This window comes from Myotis daubentonii, chromosome 15 (genome assembly GCF_963259705.1).
Source record: "Myotis daubentonii chromosome 15, mMyoDau2.1, whole genome shotgun sequence".
Lineage (NCBI taxonomy): Eukaryota > Metazoa > Chordata > Mammalia > Chiroptera > Vespertilionidae > Myotis > Myotis daubentonii.
This window is the reverse complement of record NC_081854.1, coordinates 6,026,894-6,042,620: the sequence shown is the minus strand read 5'-3', so window position 1 is coordinate 6,042,620 and position 15,727 is coordinate 6,026,894. Positions and strand designations below refer to the sequence as shown.

Here is a 15,727-nt window from a genome sequence, read left to right as displayed (position 1 = left end):
ATTGTTTTTATTTCAGTTTTGGCTTTGGCTACCTTGAAATTGTTATTTGTATATTTATTATTGCTTTCAGATAGAGAGGAAGAGAGATGGAGAGAAAGAGAGAGAGAAACATCAGAGTGAGGGAGAAACATCTATCGGCTGCCTTCTTTACACAAGCTAACTGGAAATGGAATCCACATACTGATATGTGCTTTCACTCTGAATGGAATTCTTGACCCTTTGGTATTCAGGACGATGCTCCAACCAATTGAGCCATACTGGCCAAGGCATTCTGAGGTTTTTAAACACAAATTTCCAGGTTTTGTTGCAGCACAGGCCACTAGGGTCAATGATAGCATAAGCATAACTCTGACCCTTGTTTTTGACTGTAGGTATCTTCAAATATATTTGTTCACTCAGTCTTTCCAGTCATCCTTTCTGTACAGTTCTCCTTTATTTGTGTCTGTAATACTTTTTGTCTTCATGGTACTCTTATTCCCATTTCCTATGGGGTTTTTGTTCATGGAAAGCTGTCTACTTAAACTGGGAAGGGGGAAGAAGCTCATCTCTCTGATCCTGCCATCTTGCTGATGTCACTCATCTTGGTCTTTTCACTGTGATCTCATTTGTCCTTTGTTGTTCTACCACAATATTGACCCCCCCCCTGTTCTTTGCATTATTTACCCCAAGCAATGCCTCAAAGGGATTGAAGGGGAAGAATCATTTGTGCATCACAGAAGAAACACGACTTTATGAATGACACTGTGGACCCCAGGCAATCTTTCTTTAGGGAAGGATCATTGTGGAGGAAATCATGACAGGCGTTTGTTACGTTCATAGCGAGAAACCCAGTGTTTTGTTACAGTTGCCCATTCCTCACACAATTATGCTTTTTTGTGCTTATTGCTGATACTTTGCCAACTATTTAGTTCTAATTATGATCATTTCTACTTAGATTCTCAGCTCACGGATGACCTTAACCTCCCTGGACTTTGTACCTCTGCCTCTTTCACAGGTCTCTCTGTACTGCAAGCCAACATTGGTCCATGCATGCAGTACTTTGGAGAGCACACGTGTTATTATATTGAAGTTGTATATCCTGTAATCTAAAGAAATTATTTTTTTTGGCTCTGAGCAGCTTGAAATTATTCCACACAGACTCACATGGTCAGAATGTAAGGTCTTAAAGGAAGCCATTTGTGCAAGAACAATGAGTAGAGCCTTCCTCTCTTTCTATCGATTGATATGCTTCTTTCCCTCTCCGTGAGATTTCCATTATCGACTGACTTTTGTTGCCATGTTATTTATAAAAGCAATTTCCTCACTGTCTAACTCACTCATCTTGAAAATCTTTCTATGCAGTCATGCCTAGTCATGACTGTTAATCATTCGTGGTGAAGATATTCTGTTTTCATAAGGCCAACATGTACCTCACCAGCATTTCCTTTTATACAGGTTGCTGCTGTGGAGCAGAGAATGTTGAGGCACTGACTGAGCAGAACATTTCTGTTAAAGTGTCACAGGCAAGAAATATCAAGGTAGCCGTGTCTTCCCAGAAGAGCCACCCCTGTGAGAGTTGTGGGCCTGTCTTGGGAAACATTTTCCACGTGATGGAGCTGCAGGGAATGCAACACGGACAGATACTGTTGAGGTGTGGTTCATGTGCAAAACGGTTTTACTTCAGTGTAAAATTTCATCAGCAGCATGTGAGAGAGAAGACTTCCATTAGAGGTGTGGACAGGATCTCACTTGCAAACAGCTGCAATTTCAAAGTTTCCCAGAATCATTTCACCTGCACAAAGGTTGGGCAGGATTTCTTTACCAGATCAGGAAGTCTCCACCTAACGGCTCCTCAGACCGTGGACAGTCCCAATGCTATTTCAAAACGTGGGATGATGTTTCAAAGGAGAGAAAATTGTTACACCAGGAAAGAATGTAAGGATGACATTAGTTGCACCCACATGTTTATTCAGAAAAAGAGTGTCCATGTTGGAAGTCAATGTTTTGTGTGCTCTGAATGTGGAAAATCTTTTACAACTAACTCTCACCTTCATAATCATCAGAGAGTTCACACAGGAGAAAAGCCTTATCAATGCACTGAATGTGGAAAAACTTTTACAAGTACCAGAGGTCTCCAATATCATCAGAGAGTTCACACTGGAGAAAAACCTTATAAATGCAGTGCATGTGGGAAATGTTTTATTACTAAGACCCAACTTCGTAGTCATCAGAGAGTTCACACAGGAGAAAAGCCTTATCAATGTAGTGAATGTGGAAAAACTTTTACAAATACCAGAGGTCTCCAATATCATAAGAGAGTTCACACTGGAGAAAAACCTTATCAATGCAGTGCATGTGGGAAATGTTTTATTACTAAGACCCACCTTCGTAGTCATCAGAGAGTTCATACTGGAGAAAAGCCCTATAAATGCAGTGACTGTGGAAAATCTTTTACTGCTAGGGCTACAGTACAATATCACCAGAGAATTCACACTGCAGAAGAGCCCTATAAATGCGGGGAATGTGGGAAAACTTTTACAAGTATCAAGGGTCTCCAGTATCATCAGAAAGTTCACACTGGAGAAAAACCTTATAAATGCAGTGCATGTGGCAAATGTTTTATTACTAAGACCCAACTTCGCAGTCATCAGAAAGTTCATACTAGAGAAAAGCCCTATAAATGTAGTGAATGTGGGAAATCTTTTAACAAATGCACTGATCTTTTTCCTCATCAGAGAGTTCACACTGGAGAAAAGCCTTATAAATGCTGTGAATGTGGAAAGTCTTTTACACGTAGCATTGGTCTCCGGTATCATCAGAGATTTCACACAGGAGAAAAGCTGCATCAATGCAGTGAATGTGGAAAAACTTTTACAAATACCAGAGGCCTCCAATATCATCAGACAGTTCACACTGGAGAAAAACCGTATAAATGCATTGCATGTGGGAAAGGTTTTATTGCTAAGACCCACCTTCATCGTCATCAGAGAGTTCATACTGGAGAAAAGCCCTATAAATGCAGTGACTGTGGAAAATCTTTTACTGCTAGGGCTACGGTACAATATCACCAGAGAATTCACACTGGAGAAGAGCCTTATAAATGCAGGGAATGTGGGAAAACTTTTACAAGTATCAAGGGTCTCCAGTATCACCAGAAAGTTCACACTGGAGAAAAACCTCATAAATGTAGCGCATGTGGCAAATGTTTTATTACTAAGACCCACCTTCGTCGTCATCAGAGAGTTCATACTGGAGAAGAGCCCTATAAATGCCGTGAATGTGGGAAATCTTTTAACACATGCACTGATCTTTGTCCTCATCAGAGTGTTCACTCTGGAGAAAAGCCTTATAAATGCAGTAAATGTGGAAAATCTTTTAAACGTAGCAGTGGTCTCCAATTGCATCTCAGAGTGCACACTGAAGAAAGCCCTTATCTCAGCAGTGAATGTGGGAAGTCTTTTACCACTAGCTCTGAACTTCATTGTCATCAGAAATATCATACTGGGGAAAATCTTTATAAATGCAGTGAATGTGGAAAGTATTTTAAAAGTCGCAGTGGTTTCCAATATCATCATCAGAGCGTTCACACAGGAGAAAAGCCTTATCAATGCAGTGAATGTGGGAAATGTTTTATTACTAAGACCCACCTTCGTATTCATCAGAGAGTTCATACTGGAGAAAAGCCTTATAAATGCAGTGCATGTGGGAAATGTTTTATTACTAAGACCCAACTTTGTATTCATCAGAGAGTTCATACTGGAGAAAAGCCTTACAAATGCAGTGAATGTGGGAAATCTTTTATCACTAAAAGCGACCTTCAGAGTCATCAGCGAACTCATACTGGAGAAAAGCCTTATAAATGCAGTGAATGTGGGAAATCTTTTATCACTAAAACCTGCCTTCGTAGTCATCAGCGAGTTCATACAGGAGAAAAGCCTTATAAATGCAGTAAATGTGGAAAATCTTTTAAACGTAGGCGTGGTCTCCATTATCATCGCAGAGTGCACACTGCAGAAAGACCTCAGCAGTGAATGTGGGAAGTCTTTTACCACTAGCTCTGAACTTTATAGTCATCAGACATTTCATACTGGGGAAAATCTTTATAAATGCAGTGAATGTGGGAAATCTTTTACAAGTAGCAATAGTCTTCAATATCATCAGAGAGTTCATACTGGAGAAAGCAGTTATGAGTGCAGTTAGTGTGAGATGTGGGGAGCCGGCATGGCCATGGCATACTCAGCCCCAGTGCGCCTTATGTGGCATGCCAGCTCAGCCTGGATCAGTGACCCTGAGTTGGGGCGATGAAAGTATTAAGAAAAGACAGAGAAGAGGATGAAAGCTGGGTCTCGGTGTGACGCTGCCCTCTGGGGTGGAGAGAGACAGTGCCAACACCCACAACCCCTGTCTTTATTTTATACCAGATGCCACGAGGCAAAGTAAGGGCATGATCAAGATGTTTACAACATTCTCGTGGGTTCAAATCCTGTTCAACTACATGTACCTGAATTCTATCTCTCAGGCACGTGGGGCCAAGTGTTTCGACTATAGGTTCAAGCTTATAGCTATAGCTATTGGCTATAATTGTGCTAGGAAGGCTCTGCCCTCCAAGTTGGGACTTGCACGTGGCAATGAGAGGACTGTGCCCTCTCATCGGTCCTAGGCATGAACCTGTCCAAAACACTGTAGCGCGCCCCAAAAGATATCTCTCAGCCAAATTTGTAAATCTGCTCTGCACAAAAGAGTCCAAATGTGAAAAACTTTTTAGATGTGTGGGACATGTCATTTTTCTGTTAGGATTTAACAGTTGTGTAAGAAAATATGTGAAGTCTTAGTATGAATTACATCTCATACATTTCTTCACCTCCATCATGTGATATCCCCCAACTGTTTTTGTTCTGTTTGTTAGTATTTCTGTTGGAACCTTATGTGTCTATATCGCACGTTCCAACATAGGGAGAAGTGTTTTCTTGTGTATGTCACTGCATATTTTTGTTGCTGAAGGTATTTCACCTGAATCACCTATAGATGGCATCAGTCACTATCCTCCTGTGCCCGGAGAAGCTAACTCTGTTGTGTCATTTGTTCAAGAAAATTAGGAATACCTTATCCTTTAGTTCTTCTTTGTTTCCCTGTCATTAGTTGCCACATAGGAATGATTACCGTTGGCGCCAGTAAACAGAATGTTGGAGAAAAACTGCGATTGTCAGAGACACACTTTCCCTACATGCCTGTGATGAATTTATTCAGTTCCTAAGTCATCAGTGGGAGAACTGCTGGTCTGAGGTCTCTTTCATTGCAAAATAATGAAGGCTTTTTCCTAGGACTTCTTTAATGCTGAGTGTTCCTTTGACTCTATTGGTTAATTTAGAAGAGAAGGAAATATTATTTTGCCTCTACAATGTCATTTCCCTCGTTTTCACACACTTAACTCCTTAGAAAAAGGGTACACTGTTAGGGTTTGGTAGGTGATGCAGGCTGTGGAAAAATTTACACCAAAAAGAAGCCATACTGGGAGGAAGTTGGTTTTCCTTTCCAAGAGAAGAAAGGGCCAAGTATTGGTTGTCAATACAGGGTAAGGGAGAAAGGCTGGGTTCTGCTTTTCATCAGTGGCTCTAGCTAAGAGAGAACAAATGCAGGGGCCTGGGGCTTTGCTGAAGTTGAGTAGATATGGGGGGCTGTTTTTAAAAGTCACAGTTTGTTTGCTTTCCAGAAGACAGTCTGGCAGGTGTATAGTGAGGTGTCTTATCAGTGTTTTTCCCAAGCATATAAAATATGACTAGAGAAAAAGGTATGGAGTGTTCAAAAGAGGCTTGTTTAAAGAGGTAGAAGAAAGGAAACTATGGGGCGGGGTACAGTGTTTTTGACAGGTTCAAGCCTTGGACTGATGAGAGGGCACAGTCCTCTCGTGACCACGTGCAAGTCCCAGCTGGAGGGCAGGGCCTTCTCAGCACAATTATAGCCAGCAGCTATAGTTGTAAGCTTGAACCTATTATCCGAAAAGGGACCCACGTGAAGGTGTGATAGAGTTCAGGTGCTTGTAGTTGAGTAGGGTTGAAACCACCGAGAATGTTGTAAACAACTTGATCACGCCCCTACTTCGCCTCATGGCATCTGCTATAAAATAAAGACACGGCTTGTGGGCGCTGTCTCCTCATCAGGCAGGCCGTGTCCCACAAAGACCCAGCTTTCATTCTCTTGCCTGTCTTTTCTTAATCCTTTCATCACCCCCCACTCTGGATCACTCTTAGCTGTGCTGGCGTGGCACAAGTGGCATCCGAACAGGCCTGAGTTCAGTGGGAATTTAAAAAGTGGTCAGTTGAAAGGAGTCCAAGGCGGGGGCAGAGAGTAAGATTAAAAAGCAAAAGTAAGGTAAGAAGTCCAAAAAACAAAAATATGGTAGGGAGCTGTTTATGGTAAATTACCTCGGTGTAAAACATAGGACCCGATCCCAGGCAAGGGTACACACACACACAAAAAACACATGGTACACCTCTTTCTGGACCTGGTGGAGCAGAAGGCGCCATCATGGGAGTCGACATCTGCCAAAACAAAGACCAAAAGGTTCAGCACAAGGAGACCAAGAGCCAGGACATCTACCTAAGGCTGTTGGTAAAGCTATACAGGTTTCTGGCCAGAAGAACCAACTCCACCTTCAACCAAGTGGTGCTGAAGAGGTTGTTCATGAGCCGCACCAATCGGCCGCCTCTGTCCCTTTCCCGGATGATCCGCAAGATGAAGCTTCCTGCCCTGGAGGGCAAAACCGCCGTGGTTTTAGGGACTATAACCGATGACGTGAGGATCCAGGAGGTGCCCAAACTGAAGGTGTGTGCCCTTCCTGTGAGCAGCCGCGCCCGGAGCCGCATCCTCAAGGCTGGGGGCAAGATTCTCACCTTCAACCAGCTGGCCCTGGACTCCCCCAAGGGCAGTGGCACCGTCTTGCTTTCTGGTCCTCGCAAGGGCCGCGAGGTGTACAGGCATTTTGGCAAGGCCCCAGGAACCCCCCACAGCCACACCAAACCCTGCGTGCGATCCAAGGGCCAGAAGTTTAAGCGTGCAGGAGGCCGCCGGGCCAGCACCGGCTACAAAAACTAATCCTAAATCCTATCATGTTATTAAAGAGGTTTTGGATGCTGGGGAAAAAAAAAACAAACAAACAAAAACAACACATTGAAGCACTTTTAAAGTAGGCATTTTTAAAATTTCTAAGGTAGAAATAAGCGGGGAGAAATCAAGATGGCGGCATAGGTAAACACCGGAGTTTGCTGCCTCGAACAACCACTTCAAAAATACAACTAAAAGGTGGAACAGACATCATCCAGAACCACAGGAAGGCTGGCTGAGTGGAAATTCTACAACTAGAAGGAAAGAGAAAAGCATACTGAGACTCAAAGGAGGTGCGGTGTGGAAGTAAAATACTAAGGTGCGGAGGTGCATGTGGAGCAGGCTGGCGGCTGAGGGTGTGGTTGTTGTTTTCAATCGGGAGGGAGTCTCAGGCTCTGAGCTCCAATTCAGGGCGAGTCTCTAGGGACCCAGACTCATACAGGAGAACCGGGACTGTCTGGCATCGGTCAGAACTCGAGGGCAGCTTTCTTTCGGAGGGCCTGGCAGGGATTTCCAGGATAATGAGAAGGGGAGACACCATAACTGCTAGCCCTGCCCTGTTGATCCCCTGGGACCCGCCCTGCCCAAACCCTGCAGTGAGGCGTTTGCTGGATAGCCTCAGGCAAAGGCTAGATTAGCACCTCCCTAAAGATCCAGGAGCCAGGAAACCCAGAGGTCAGAGTGGGACCATCCAGTTTGCAGCTCCGTGGAACCCTAAAAGACATGCTCAGGGGGCAGACTCAGTGAGCACCAAATCCCCATTGAAGCAAGTCTTGCCCCAGAGGGGTGTCTCCAACACAGAAGTTCTCCCACTGCTGATTCTCACAGCCAATTGGCCTGGAGGTCAATTCCTCTCAGTGATACCTACAACAATCAAGACTGCACAAAGACCACAAGGGGGTGCACCAAGAGTGTCCTCCTCAGGTAATTGGGGAGACTGAACCACTGGGCCCTAGAGGACACTCAGCACAGAAAACCACTTTATCAATACAGGGAAGCATAAAAAATGCGGAGAGAAAAAGGGCACAAATGAGAGAAATGGAGGAAAGCAAACTACTGGATCTAGAGTTCAAAACCACACTTTTAAGGTTTTTCAAGAATTTTCTAGAAACTGCCGATAAACTTAATGAGATCTACAAGAAATCTAATGAGACCCTCGATGTTGTGATAAAGGACCAACTAGAAATTGAGCATACACTGACTGAAATAAAGAATATTGCCCTCGCCGATTTGGCTCACTGAATAGAGCATCGGCCTGGGGACTGAAGAGTCCCGGGTTCGATTCCGGTCGGGGGCACGTACCTTGGTTGCAGGCACATCTCCAGTGGGGAGTGTGCAGGAGGCAGCTGATCGATGCTTCTCTCTCATCGATGTTTCTAACTCTCTAGCCCTCTCCCTTCCTTTCTGTAAAAAAATCAATAAAATAAAAATAAAAAGAATATTATACAGACTCCCAACAGCAGACCAGAGGATTGCAAGAATCAAGTCAAAGATTTGAAATATGAAGAAGCAAAAAACACCCAACTGGAAAAGCAAAATGAAAAAAGAATCCAAAAATATGAAGATAGTGTAAGGAGCCTCTGGGACAGCTTCAAGAGTACCAACATCCGAATTATAGAGGTGCCAGAAGAATAGAGAGAGCAAGATATTGAAAACCTATTTGAAGAAATAATGACAGAAAACTTCCCCTACCTGGTGAAAGAAATAGACTTCCAAGTCCAGGAAGCGCATAGGACCCCAAACAAAAGGAATCCAAAGAGGACCACACCAAGACACATCATAATTAAAATGCCAAGAGCAAAAGAACGAGAAAATCTTAAAAGCAGCAAGAGAAAGAAAGTCAGTTACCTACAAGGGAGTACCCATAGGATTGTCAGCTGATTTCTCAACAGAAACTTTGTAGGCCAGAAGGGAGTGGCAAGAAATATTCAAAGTGATGAATACCAAGAACCTACAACCAAGATTACTTTATCCAGCAAAATTATCATTCAGAATTGAATGTCAGAGAAAGAGCTTCACAGATAAGAAAAATCTAAAGGAGTTCATCACCACCAAACCAGTATTATATGAAATGCTGAAAGGTATCCTTTGAGAAGAGGAAGAAGAAGAAGAAGGTAAAGATACAAATTATGAACAACAAATACACATCTATCAACAAGTGAATCTGAAAATCAAGTGAATAATCTGATGAACAGAATGAACTAGTGAGTATAATAGAATCATGGGCATAGAAAGGGAGTGGACTGGCTATTCTTGGGGGGTGGGGGAAGGGGTGAGGGGGATGCGGGAAGTGACCGGACAAAAATTGTGCACCTATGGATGAGGACAGTGGGTGGGGATTGAGGGAGGGGGGTGGGGTGGGATCTGGGTGGAGGGGAGTTATGGGGGGGGGGAGAAAGAGGCACAGATGTAATAATCTGAACAATAAAGCTTTAATAAATTTAAAAAAAGAAAGAAGCGGAAGCAACTTAGAGATTGCTATATACCTGAAGGTCCAGAGAAAATTCCTAGTTCTATCTTCAGTTTGTGGTCCATGGTTCAGGACTACCTAGAGGCCCTTCCTGAAAAGGGATGGATGAATGCTTCACGAGATGTAAGACAAATAGTAGAAAGTGACCAGAGGCTTTGACTCTTCTTGTATCTTCGGCACCTCCATTACCTCCTCCAGTCCCTGGAGCTACCATTCATGTGGGGGGAAGCCCTCTGGACAATGTGCTTCCCCCGAAAACAAATGAGAATTGGAGGAGGAGACTGAGAGGGAACTACACAGGCAGAACTGGAATGATGGCGGTCTAATGCAAGCCTTTGGGAAGTTTACGATTACTCGTAAGCCTCTCCAGTTGCCTTCTAAACAAGCAAGAACAAGAGTGGGATCTCTCTCTACTCCAGTGGTCTCTGTATGAGGCTGGGCAGGCTGGGGAAGATACTTTAGGATTTAGTAGCTAATAATACTCTTAGAATGCAATTACTAAAACAAAAAGGAGGAGAAGAGGTTGTGTTTGTATCTTTCCAGAAGCAGCAGTACAGCCAATTTGGGTGCCAGAAGAATGGACCCAGAGAGGCTCCTTGTCCCTCCATTCAAGAGACTGAGAGTTGCCCCGATGACAGCAAAGAGGAAGAAAGAGAAAAGAAAGGCTAGATAAGCTGTAGAAATAGAGAGAAAGAGAAGTAAGCGGTAGCAAATAAGCTGTAGAAATAGAGAGTAGGAAATAAGTTGTAGAAATACAGAAATAAGCAGTAGAAAATAAGCAGTAGCAGTATAAAATAAGTACAAATAAGCTGTAGAAATAGAGAAATAAGCAGGGGTTGAAACCCAGGAAGGTTTGGGCAGGGGCAGCGAAGCCTACGTATAGTTCATAGAGGTAGAGAAATAAGTAGGAAATAAGCAGTAGAAAAAATAAGCTGTAGAAAGTGAGCGGTAGAAGGAAGCAAAAGAAAATAAGTGGTAGACATTAGAAAATGAGCGGTGAGAAATATGCTCTAAAAATTAAGTGGTAGGAAATAAGCTGTAGAAATAGAGAAATAAGTAGAAATAAGGTGTAGGAATAAAATAAGTGGTAGGGAATAAGCTGTAGAAATAGAGAAATAACTAGAAATAAGCTGTTGGAATAGAGAAATAAGTAAATAACAGAGGTAGAAAATAAGCTGCAGAAATAGAGAAATAAGTAGTAGAGAAATAAGTGGTAGAAATAGAAAATATGCAGTAGGAAACAAGGGTTAGGAAATAGGCGGTAGAAAATAAGAAGTAATTAGGAGATACAAAATAAGGTAGAAATCTCCTAGGTTTTGTTTAAGCCACTGTAAAGCAAAAGATGACTGTGGTTGATGATGTTTGAGGAAGTAACTTTTATTTCTGACCTAGATTGTAAGTTCTTGCGGCAGTTGCATTGTTTCTGGGCTTTGGTTATCTTTGCTTCTGTGATTCTGTGACCGGATAGCTCCCAGGGACTTTGGGTCTGTGTGACACGCCAGACTCAGAGTTGGAGGTCTCCAGCTCTGCAGGACCGAGGGCTGCTCGTTTTCATGCAGCCACCGCTGGACAAAGAGGCTGAGAAGGGACCAGACTTCCACCCGTGCAGACGGGGCTGGTTTGACTGGGACTGGTGCGGACTCAATGCCAAGGCCAACCATGCATACAGCCTAATCCAGGGGACTAGTTTTGCATCAAGGACATCTTTCTATCGGCGGGATATCAACATGCAGTCAGCTGAAGAAGATGGCAACTGAGGCCAAGCAGATGTTGGAAAAGCAAGTGAAAGCTATGCTAGCGTTGGTAAACTGACAGTTTTCTGTAAAATCTTGCGGAGCTAAATCTAAAGACTCTAAGTAAGATATCCTGAAAACGCTAACATGTTTGTAGTTTGGTTTTGCATTGGTATTGCTTTGTTATTAGCCAAAGTTTTGTTCTCTTGTTAACATTGCTGTGTCTGTAACTTTGTTAATAACCAGAAGTTTGTTTTTATTATGCTGAATAATTTAGTTTTTTGGATAATGTAAATAGGCGTGTTTAAAAACAAAGGGGTCCAAAACCGGTTTGGCTCAGTGGATAGAGCGTCGGCCTGCGGACTGAAAGGTCCCGGGTTCTATTCCGGTCAAGGACATGTACCTGGGTTGCAGGCACATCCCCAGTAGGAGATGTGCAGGAGGCAGCTGATTGATGTTTCTAACTCTCTATCTCTCTCCCTTCCTGTCTGTAAAAAATAAATAAAATAAAATAAATAAGAAATAAAAAGCCTTTCTTTAAAAAAAATAAAAATAAAAACAAAGGGGGATATAAGGGAATCGGCTACAGTGTTTTGGACAGGTTCAAGCCTCGGACTAATGAGAGGGCACAGGTCTCTCGTGGCCACGTGCAAGTCTCAGCTGGAGGGCAGAGCCTTCCCAGCACAATTATAGCCAACAGCTATAGTTGTAAGCTCGAACCTATGGTCCAAACACGTGGCCCCATGTGCCTTCCCAATAGAGTTCAGGTGCATGCAGTTGAATAGGGTTGAAACCAACGAGAATGTTGTAAACAACTTGATCACGCCCCTACTTTGCCTCATGGCATCTGCAATAAAATAAAGACACGGCTTGTGGACGTTATCTCCTCATCAGGGAGGCAGCGTCCCACAGAGACCCAGCTTTCATTCTCTTGTCTGTCTTTTCTTAATCCTTTCACCCCCACTCAGGATCACCCTTGGCTGTGCTGGCGCCACACAGAAACTTTCTACTAACTAGAGACCCCTTGGTGCAAATTATGTCTGAGGGGTGACAACAGCAGGAAGGAGGGGTATGTAAGAATTTCACCTTGAAAGTAGCTTACCTTGTTGAGCAGTTTGACCAGAGGAACTGTGTGAATTAGAGGAGCCAACATCTAGGGGTTTAATTAGCAGGTGCTTCTCATAAATTGTGGAAGGCCACAGCAAAGAAAAAGACTTTTTTCCCCCCTTACAAACACCTCAACCACACTTAGAACTTAATGCTTTATTGCCTGAAGAGTGACTACCTCTAGGAGACCAAATAAAAGGACACCAGCAATACTGGGGGCATTGTGTTCATTAGGACGAAAGCAATGGGTCCCGGAGTTAATAAACCACTCATTGAATTTTCTCCTCAACCCACAGGTTCTAAGTCCCCAGTATGGACAAAAATGATGGCACATAGTAAACCTAGCAAGCTCAGGGAGCCTGGCATGGCATGGTCAATCTTAAAAACTCAGAAGCCAAAAGTAACCATATAGAATGGTTTGAAGTTAAAACATTCTAAGTAAATGTGAGTCTCAGGGGTAGTTATGTCCTAGCCTGTGTTTGTGTGTGTATGTGTGTTTTGCAATGGTCAATATTTACCTTATTGAGGCTCTCTGTTGTCTTTTGCATCTGGGATAACATACCATTGGATTTGATTTTTAGGGACATTTCTGTTTCACAGACTCCTAAGAGCACAATCTCCCAACATAGAACACCATTTTTTGAAGAGACTATCTTGGCTTCATTGTATGTTCTTGCCTCCTTTGTCAAATATTAATTGAGCATATTGGTTCGGGCCGCCATATTAAGTTTTTTGCAAAATTCCATACTGATTGCCATAATGGCTGCACCAGTTTGCATTCCCACCAGCAGTGTACTAGGGTACCTTTTTTTCTACATCCTCGCCAGCACTTTCCATTTGTTCACTTGTTGATGGCCGCCATTTTGACAGTTGTAAGGTGATACCTAATTGTTGTTTGAATTTTCTTGTCTTTGATGATCAGTCACTTTGCTCATTTTTTCACCTGTCTCTTTGCCATCCTATCCCCACTGCAGCTAAGTCAGAGCTGCACTTCGGTTGGCATCAGAAGCAGATGCCTTTAAAGTATGCGTGTCTGTTTTGTGCCATTAACTTTGTACAGTCTATTCAATGGAGGCAGGTTACAGCGAATTAGAGATGTGAGCAACCTCTGCAAGTTACAGTGGATCAGAAGGAGACACATGCAAAATGTCCAGGATAAAGAAACAATGCCTGCCATTCAGAATGAGCTGGTCCTGAAGAAAGATTTGCAAAGCCAGCCCCTAAAGCAGCCCTGGGCAAACTACGGCCCGGGGACGGATCCGGCCCTTTTGGCTGTTCTATCCGGCCCGCGGATCCGAAAGAGCGGAGGGTTCTCTTGCTCTCCCCTCCGCTCCTTCACCAGCAGCAGTGTTAACCTGTATTAGTTCACACAAACACTCCATCCATGCTTTTGTTCCGGCCCTCCGGTCCAGTTTAAGAACCCATTGTGTCCCTCAGAGTAAAAAAGTTTGCCCACTCCTGCGGAAGTCAGTCATGTGGACTAGAATCAAACTTGCTCCAGAAATCAACTCCCCTGACGGGACCGCGAGAACACTTAATGTATTCTTGGGCTATGTGCCCCTTAATCCAGTCCTGGCTGCAGCTGAGGAGATACAGGATCTGGACCTTGGAGCGAAGAAACTACATTACCCAGAAGTCTATGCAGGAAAGGCCTCCAGGGTGAACCAATGGGAGCTCAGAAAGCGTATTTACATTTAGCCCCTTCACTAGGACCAGTTGGGGAGTCCTTGTGGCGGGATTTTGCCTCCTCAGGTTTTTGTGTAAGGCGGTGAGGTTTTCCGAGTCCACAGTCCTGTGGAAAAGGCCGGAGAGTGGTGCTCCCCGGCCCACAGCTAATGGTCGGAGCCTCCAGTGCTGCTCACAGCTCAAACTTGGGATTGAAGGTCAGAGTCGCCACACGAACCCACGCCAGGGCCAGGACGGGGACCGCCATTCCTGCAGCGCCTTCTACTCCCGCCCCGCTCAGCCCACAGAGTGCAATGGCGGCGCCCCTGCTGAGGAGACGGGCTGAGGTGAGTCGAGTCCCCCAGGCCCTCACCGCCTCCTCACACACACACCACAGCCTGGGGAGGGCGCCTGTCCCGTCCTGCAGCTCAGTCCCGCGTGGAGGACCCTGAGGAAGGTGGAGGGGAGACAGGAGTGTTGTGCCTTCTGAGGACACAGCAAGTGCAGGGCAGAGAGGACGGGGGTGACTTGGATCTGAAGTTCCCTGAGGATGTGGCTGTGAGTATTGACGGAAAGATCAGAGGCTGCAGGGAGGACGGCACAGACTCATTCGGTTTTCCCGGCTGTGAGTCCATCAGGGGCCTGGGGTGGTCCTGGATCCGGCTGGACTACAAGCTCTCTATGCGCCATATGCCAAGTTCATGGGTGAGTCCAGCGAGATACAGTGGCATTGGAGCAGGAAGGGGGCAGAGCTGAGGGAGTGAACCTGGGGTCTGAATATGGGAAGGGGACAAACCTTACCCAGTGGTGTGCACATCTGGAGGAAGTGTGAGCTGATGGTCCCGGACCTGGTGTGGGGACTTAAACGGGAAGCATAAACCCAGGCTTGGCTTTGTGTTGGAGGCAGGATCTAGGAGACTGCAGTTGTATTGCTGGCAGCGAGCAAGCTGGGGCCCTGCAGGCATCGCCCAGACCTTAAATGGCATTGCCCTCTACCTTCCCTTCCCACCCAGTCCTTGTGCTCTCCTGAGGGCAGTGCAGTGAGTCATGGGATTGTGATGAGAGAGTAGCCTGCACTAGGGCCTGGTGTCCACACTTTCCAGGGGCCCTGGAGGCGGATGAGGCTGGGGAAGATGTATAAGGACTAGAATTATTGGTTCTCAGAGAGACAGATCTGGTTTCAATTGTCTCCATTCTGACAGGTTGAGGTCACCTTTGAGGACATTGCCCTGTACTTCTCCAGGGAGGAGTGGAGCCTCCTTGATGAGGGTCAGAGACAGCTGTACCTGAATGTGATGCTGGAGAACTTTGAACTTCTATCCTCCCTGGGTAAGACCCTCGCTCTCACCAGTGACCTGGACTTGGCAAATCGGTTCCAGCAGTATATCAGAAAGATCATACACCATGACCAATAGGATTTATCCCAGGGATGCAAGGATGGTACAATATTCGCAAATTGTTAAACGTGGTACATCACATAAACAAATTGAGATGAGCAGGTCCTTATCAATTGATGCAGAAAAAGCATTTGACACAATCCAACACCCATTTTTGATAAAAACTCTTAGAAAGGTGGGAATAGAAGGATTATACCTCAACATAATAAAAGCCATATATGACAAAACCACAGCCAACATCATACTCAATGGGCAAAAACTAAAACCATTTGCCT

General features: G+C 44.6%; 2 protein-coding genes across 8 annotated transcripts in view; both read left to right on the top strand.

Moving 5' to 3' along the window:
• LOC132216067 (zinc finger protein 345-like) overlaps positions 1 to 13,020 on the top strand; it is a 108,711-nt gene extending 95,691 nt beyond the window's left edge. For 6 of the 7 annotated variants that reach the window (XM_059665118.1, XM_059665117.1, XM_059665116.1 and 3 more), the window contains one exon: positions 1,435 to 4,158. In XM_059665118.1, the coding sequence (XP_059521101.1) occupies positions 1,435 to 4,010 (2,576 nt within the window). In that variant the 3' untranslated portion in view covers positions 4,011 to 4,158. Of the gene's footprint in view, positions 1 to 1,434; positions 4,159 to 12,686 lie in introns of those variants that run through there. The other variant, XM_059665124.1, reaches the window with a different exon arrangement.
• LOC132216145 (large ribosomal subunit protein eL18-like) lies at positions 4,177 to 8,519 on the top strand. Its single transcript, XM_059665259.1, has one exon. The coding sequence runs from the start codon at positions 6,505 to 6,507 to the stop codon at positions 7,069 to 7,071; it is 567 nt and encodes a 188-aa protein (XP_059521242.1). The 5' UTR covers positions 4,177 to 6,504; the 3' UTR covers positions 7,072 to 8,519.
• Positions 13,021 to 15,727: the final 2,707 nt, after the last annotated feature.

Coding starts and splice junctions, on each gene's coding strand:
- LOC132216145 (XM_059665259.1), top strand. CDS start 6,505: ATGGGAGTCGACATCTGCCAAAACAAAGACCAAAAGGTTCAGCACAAG.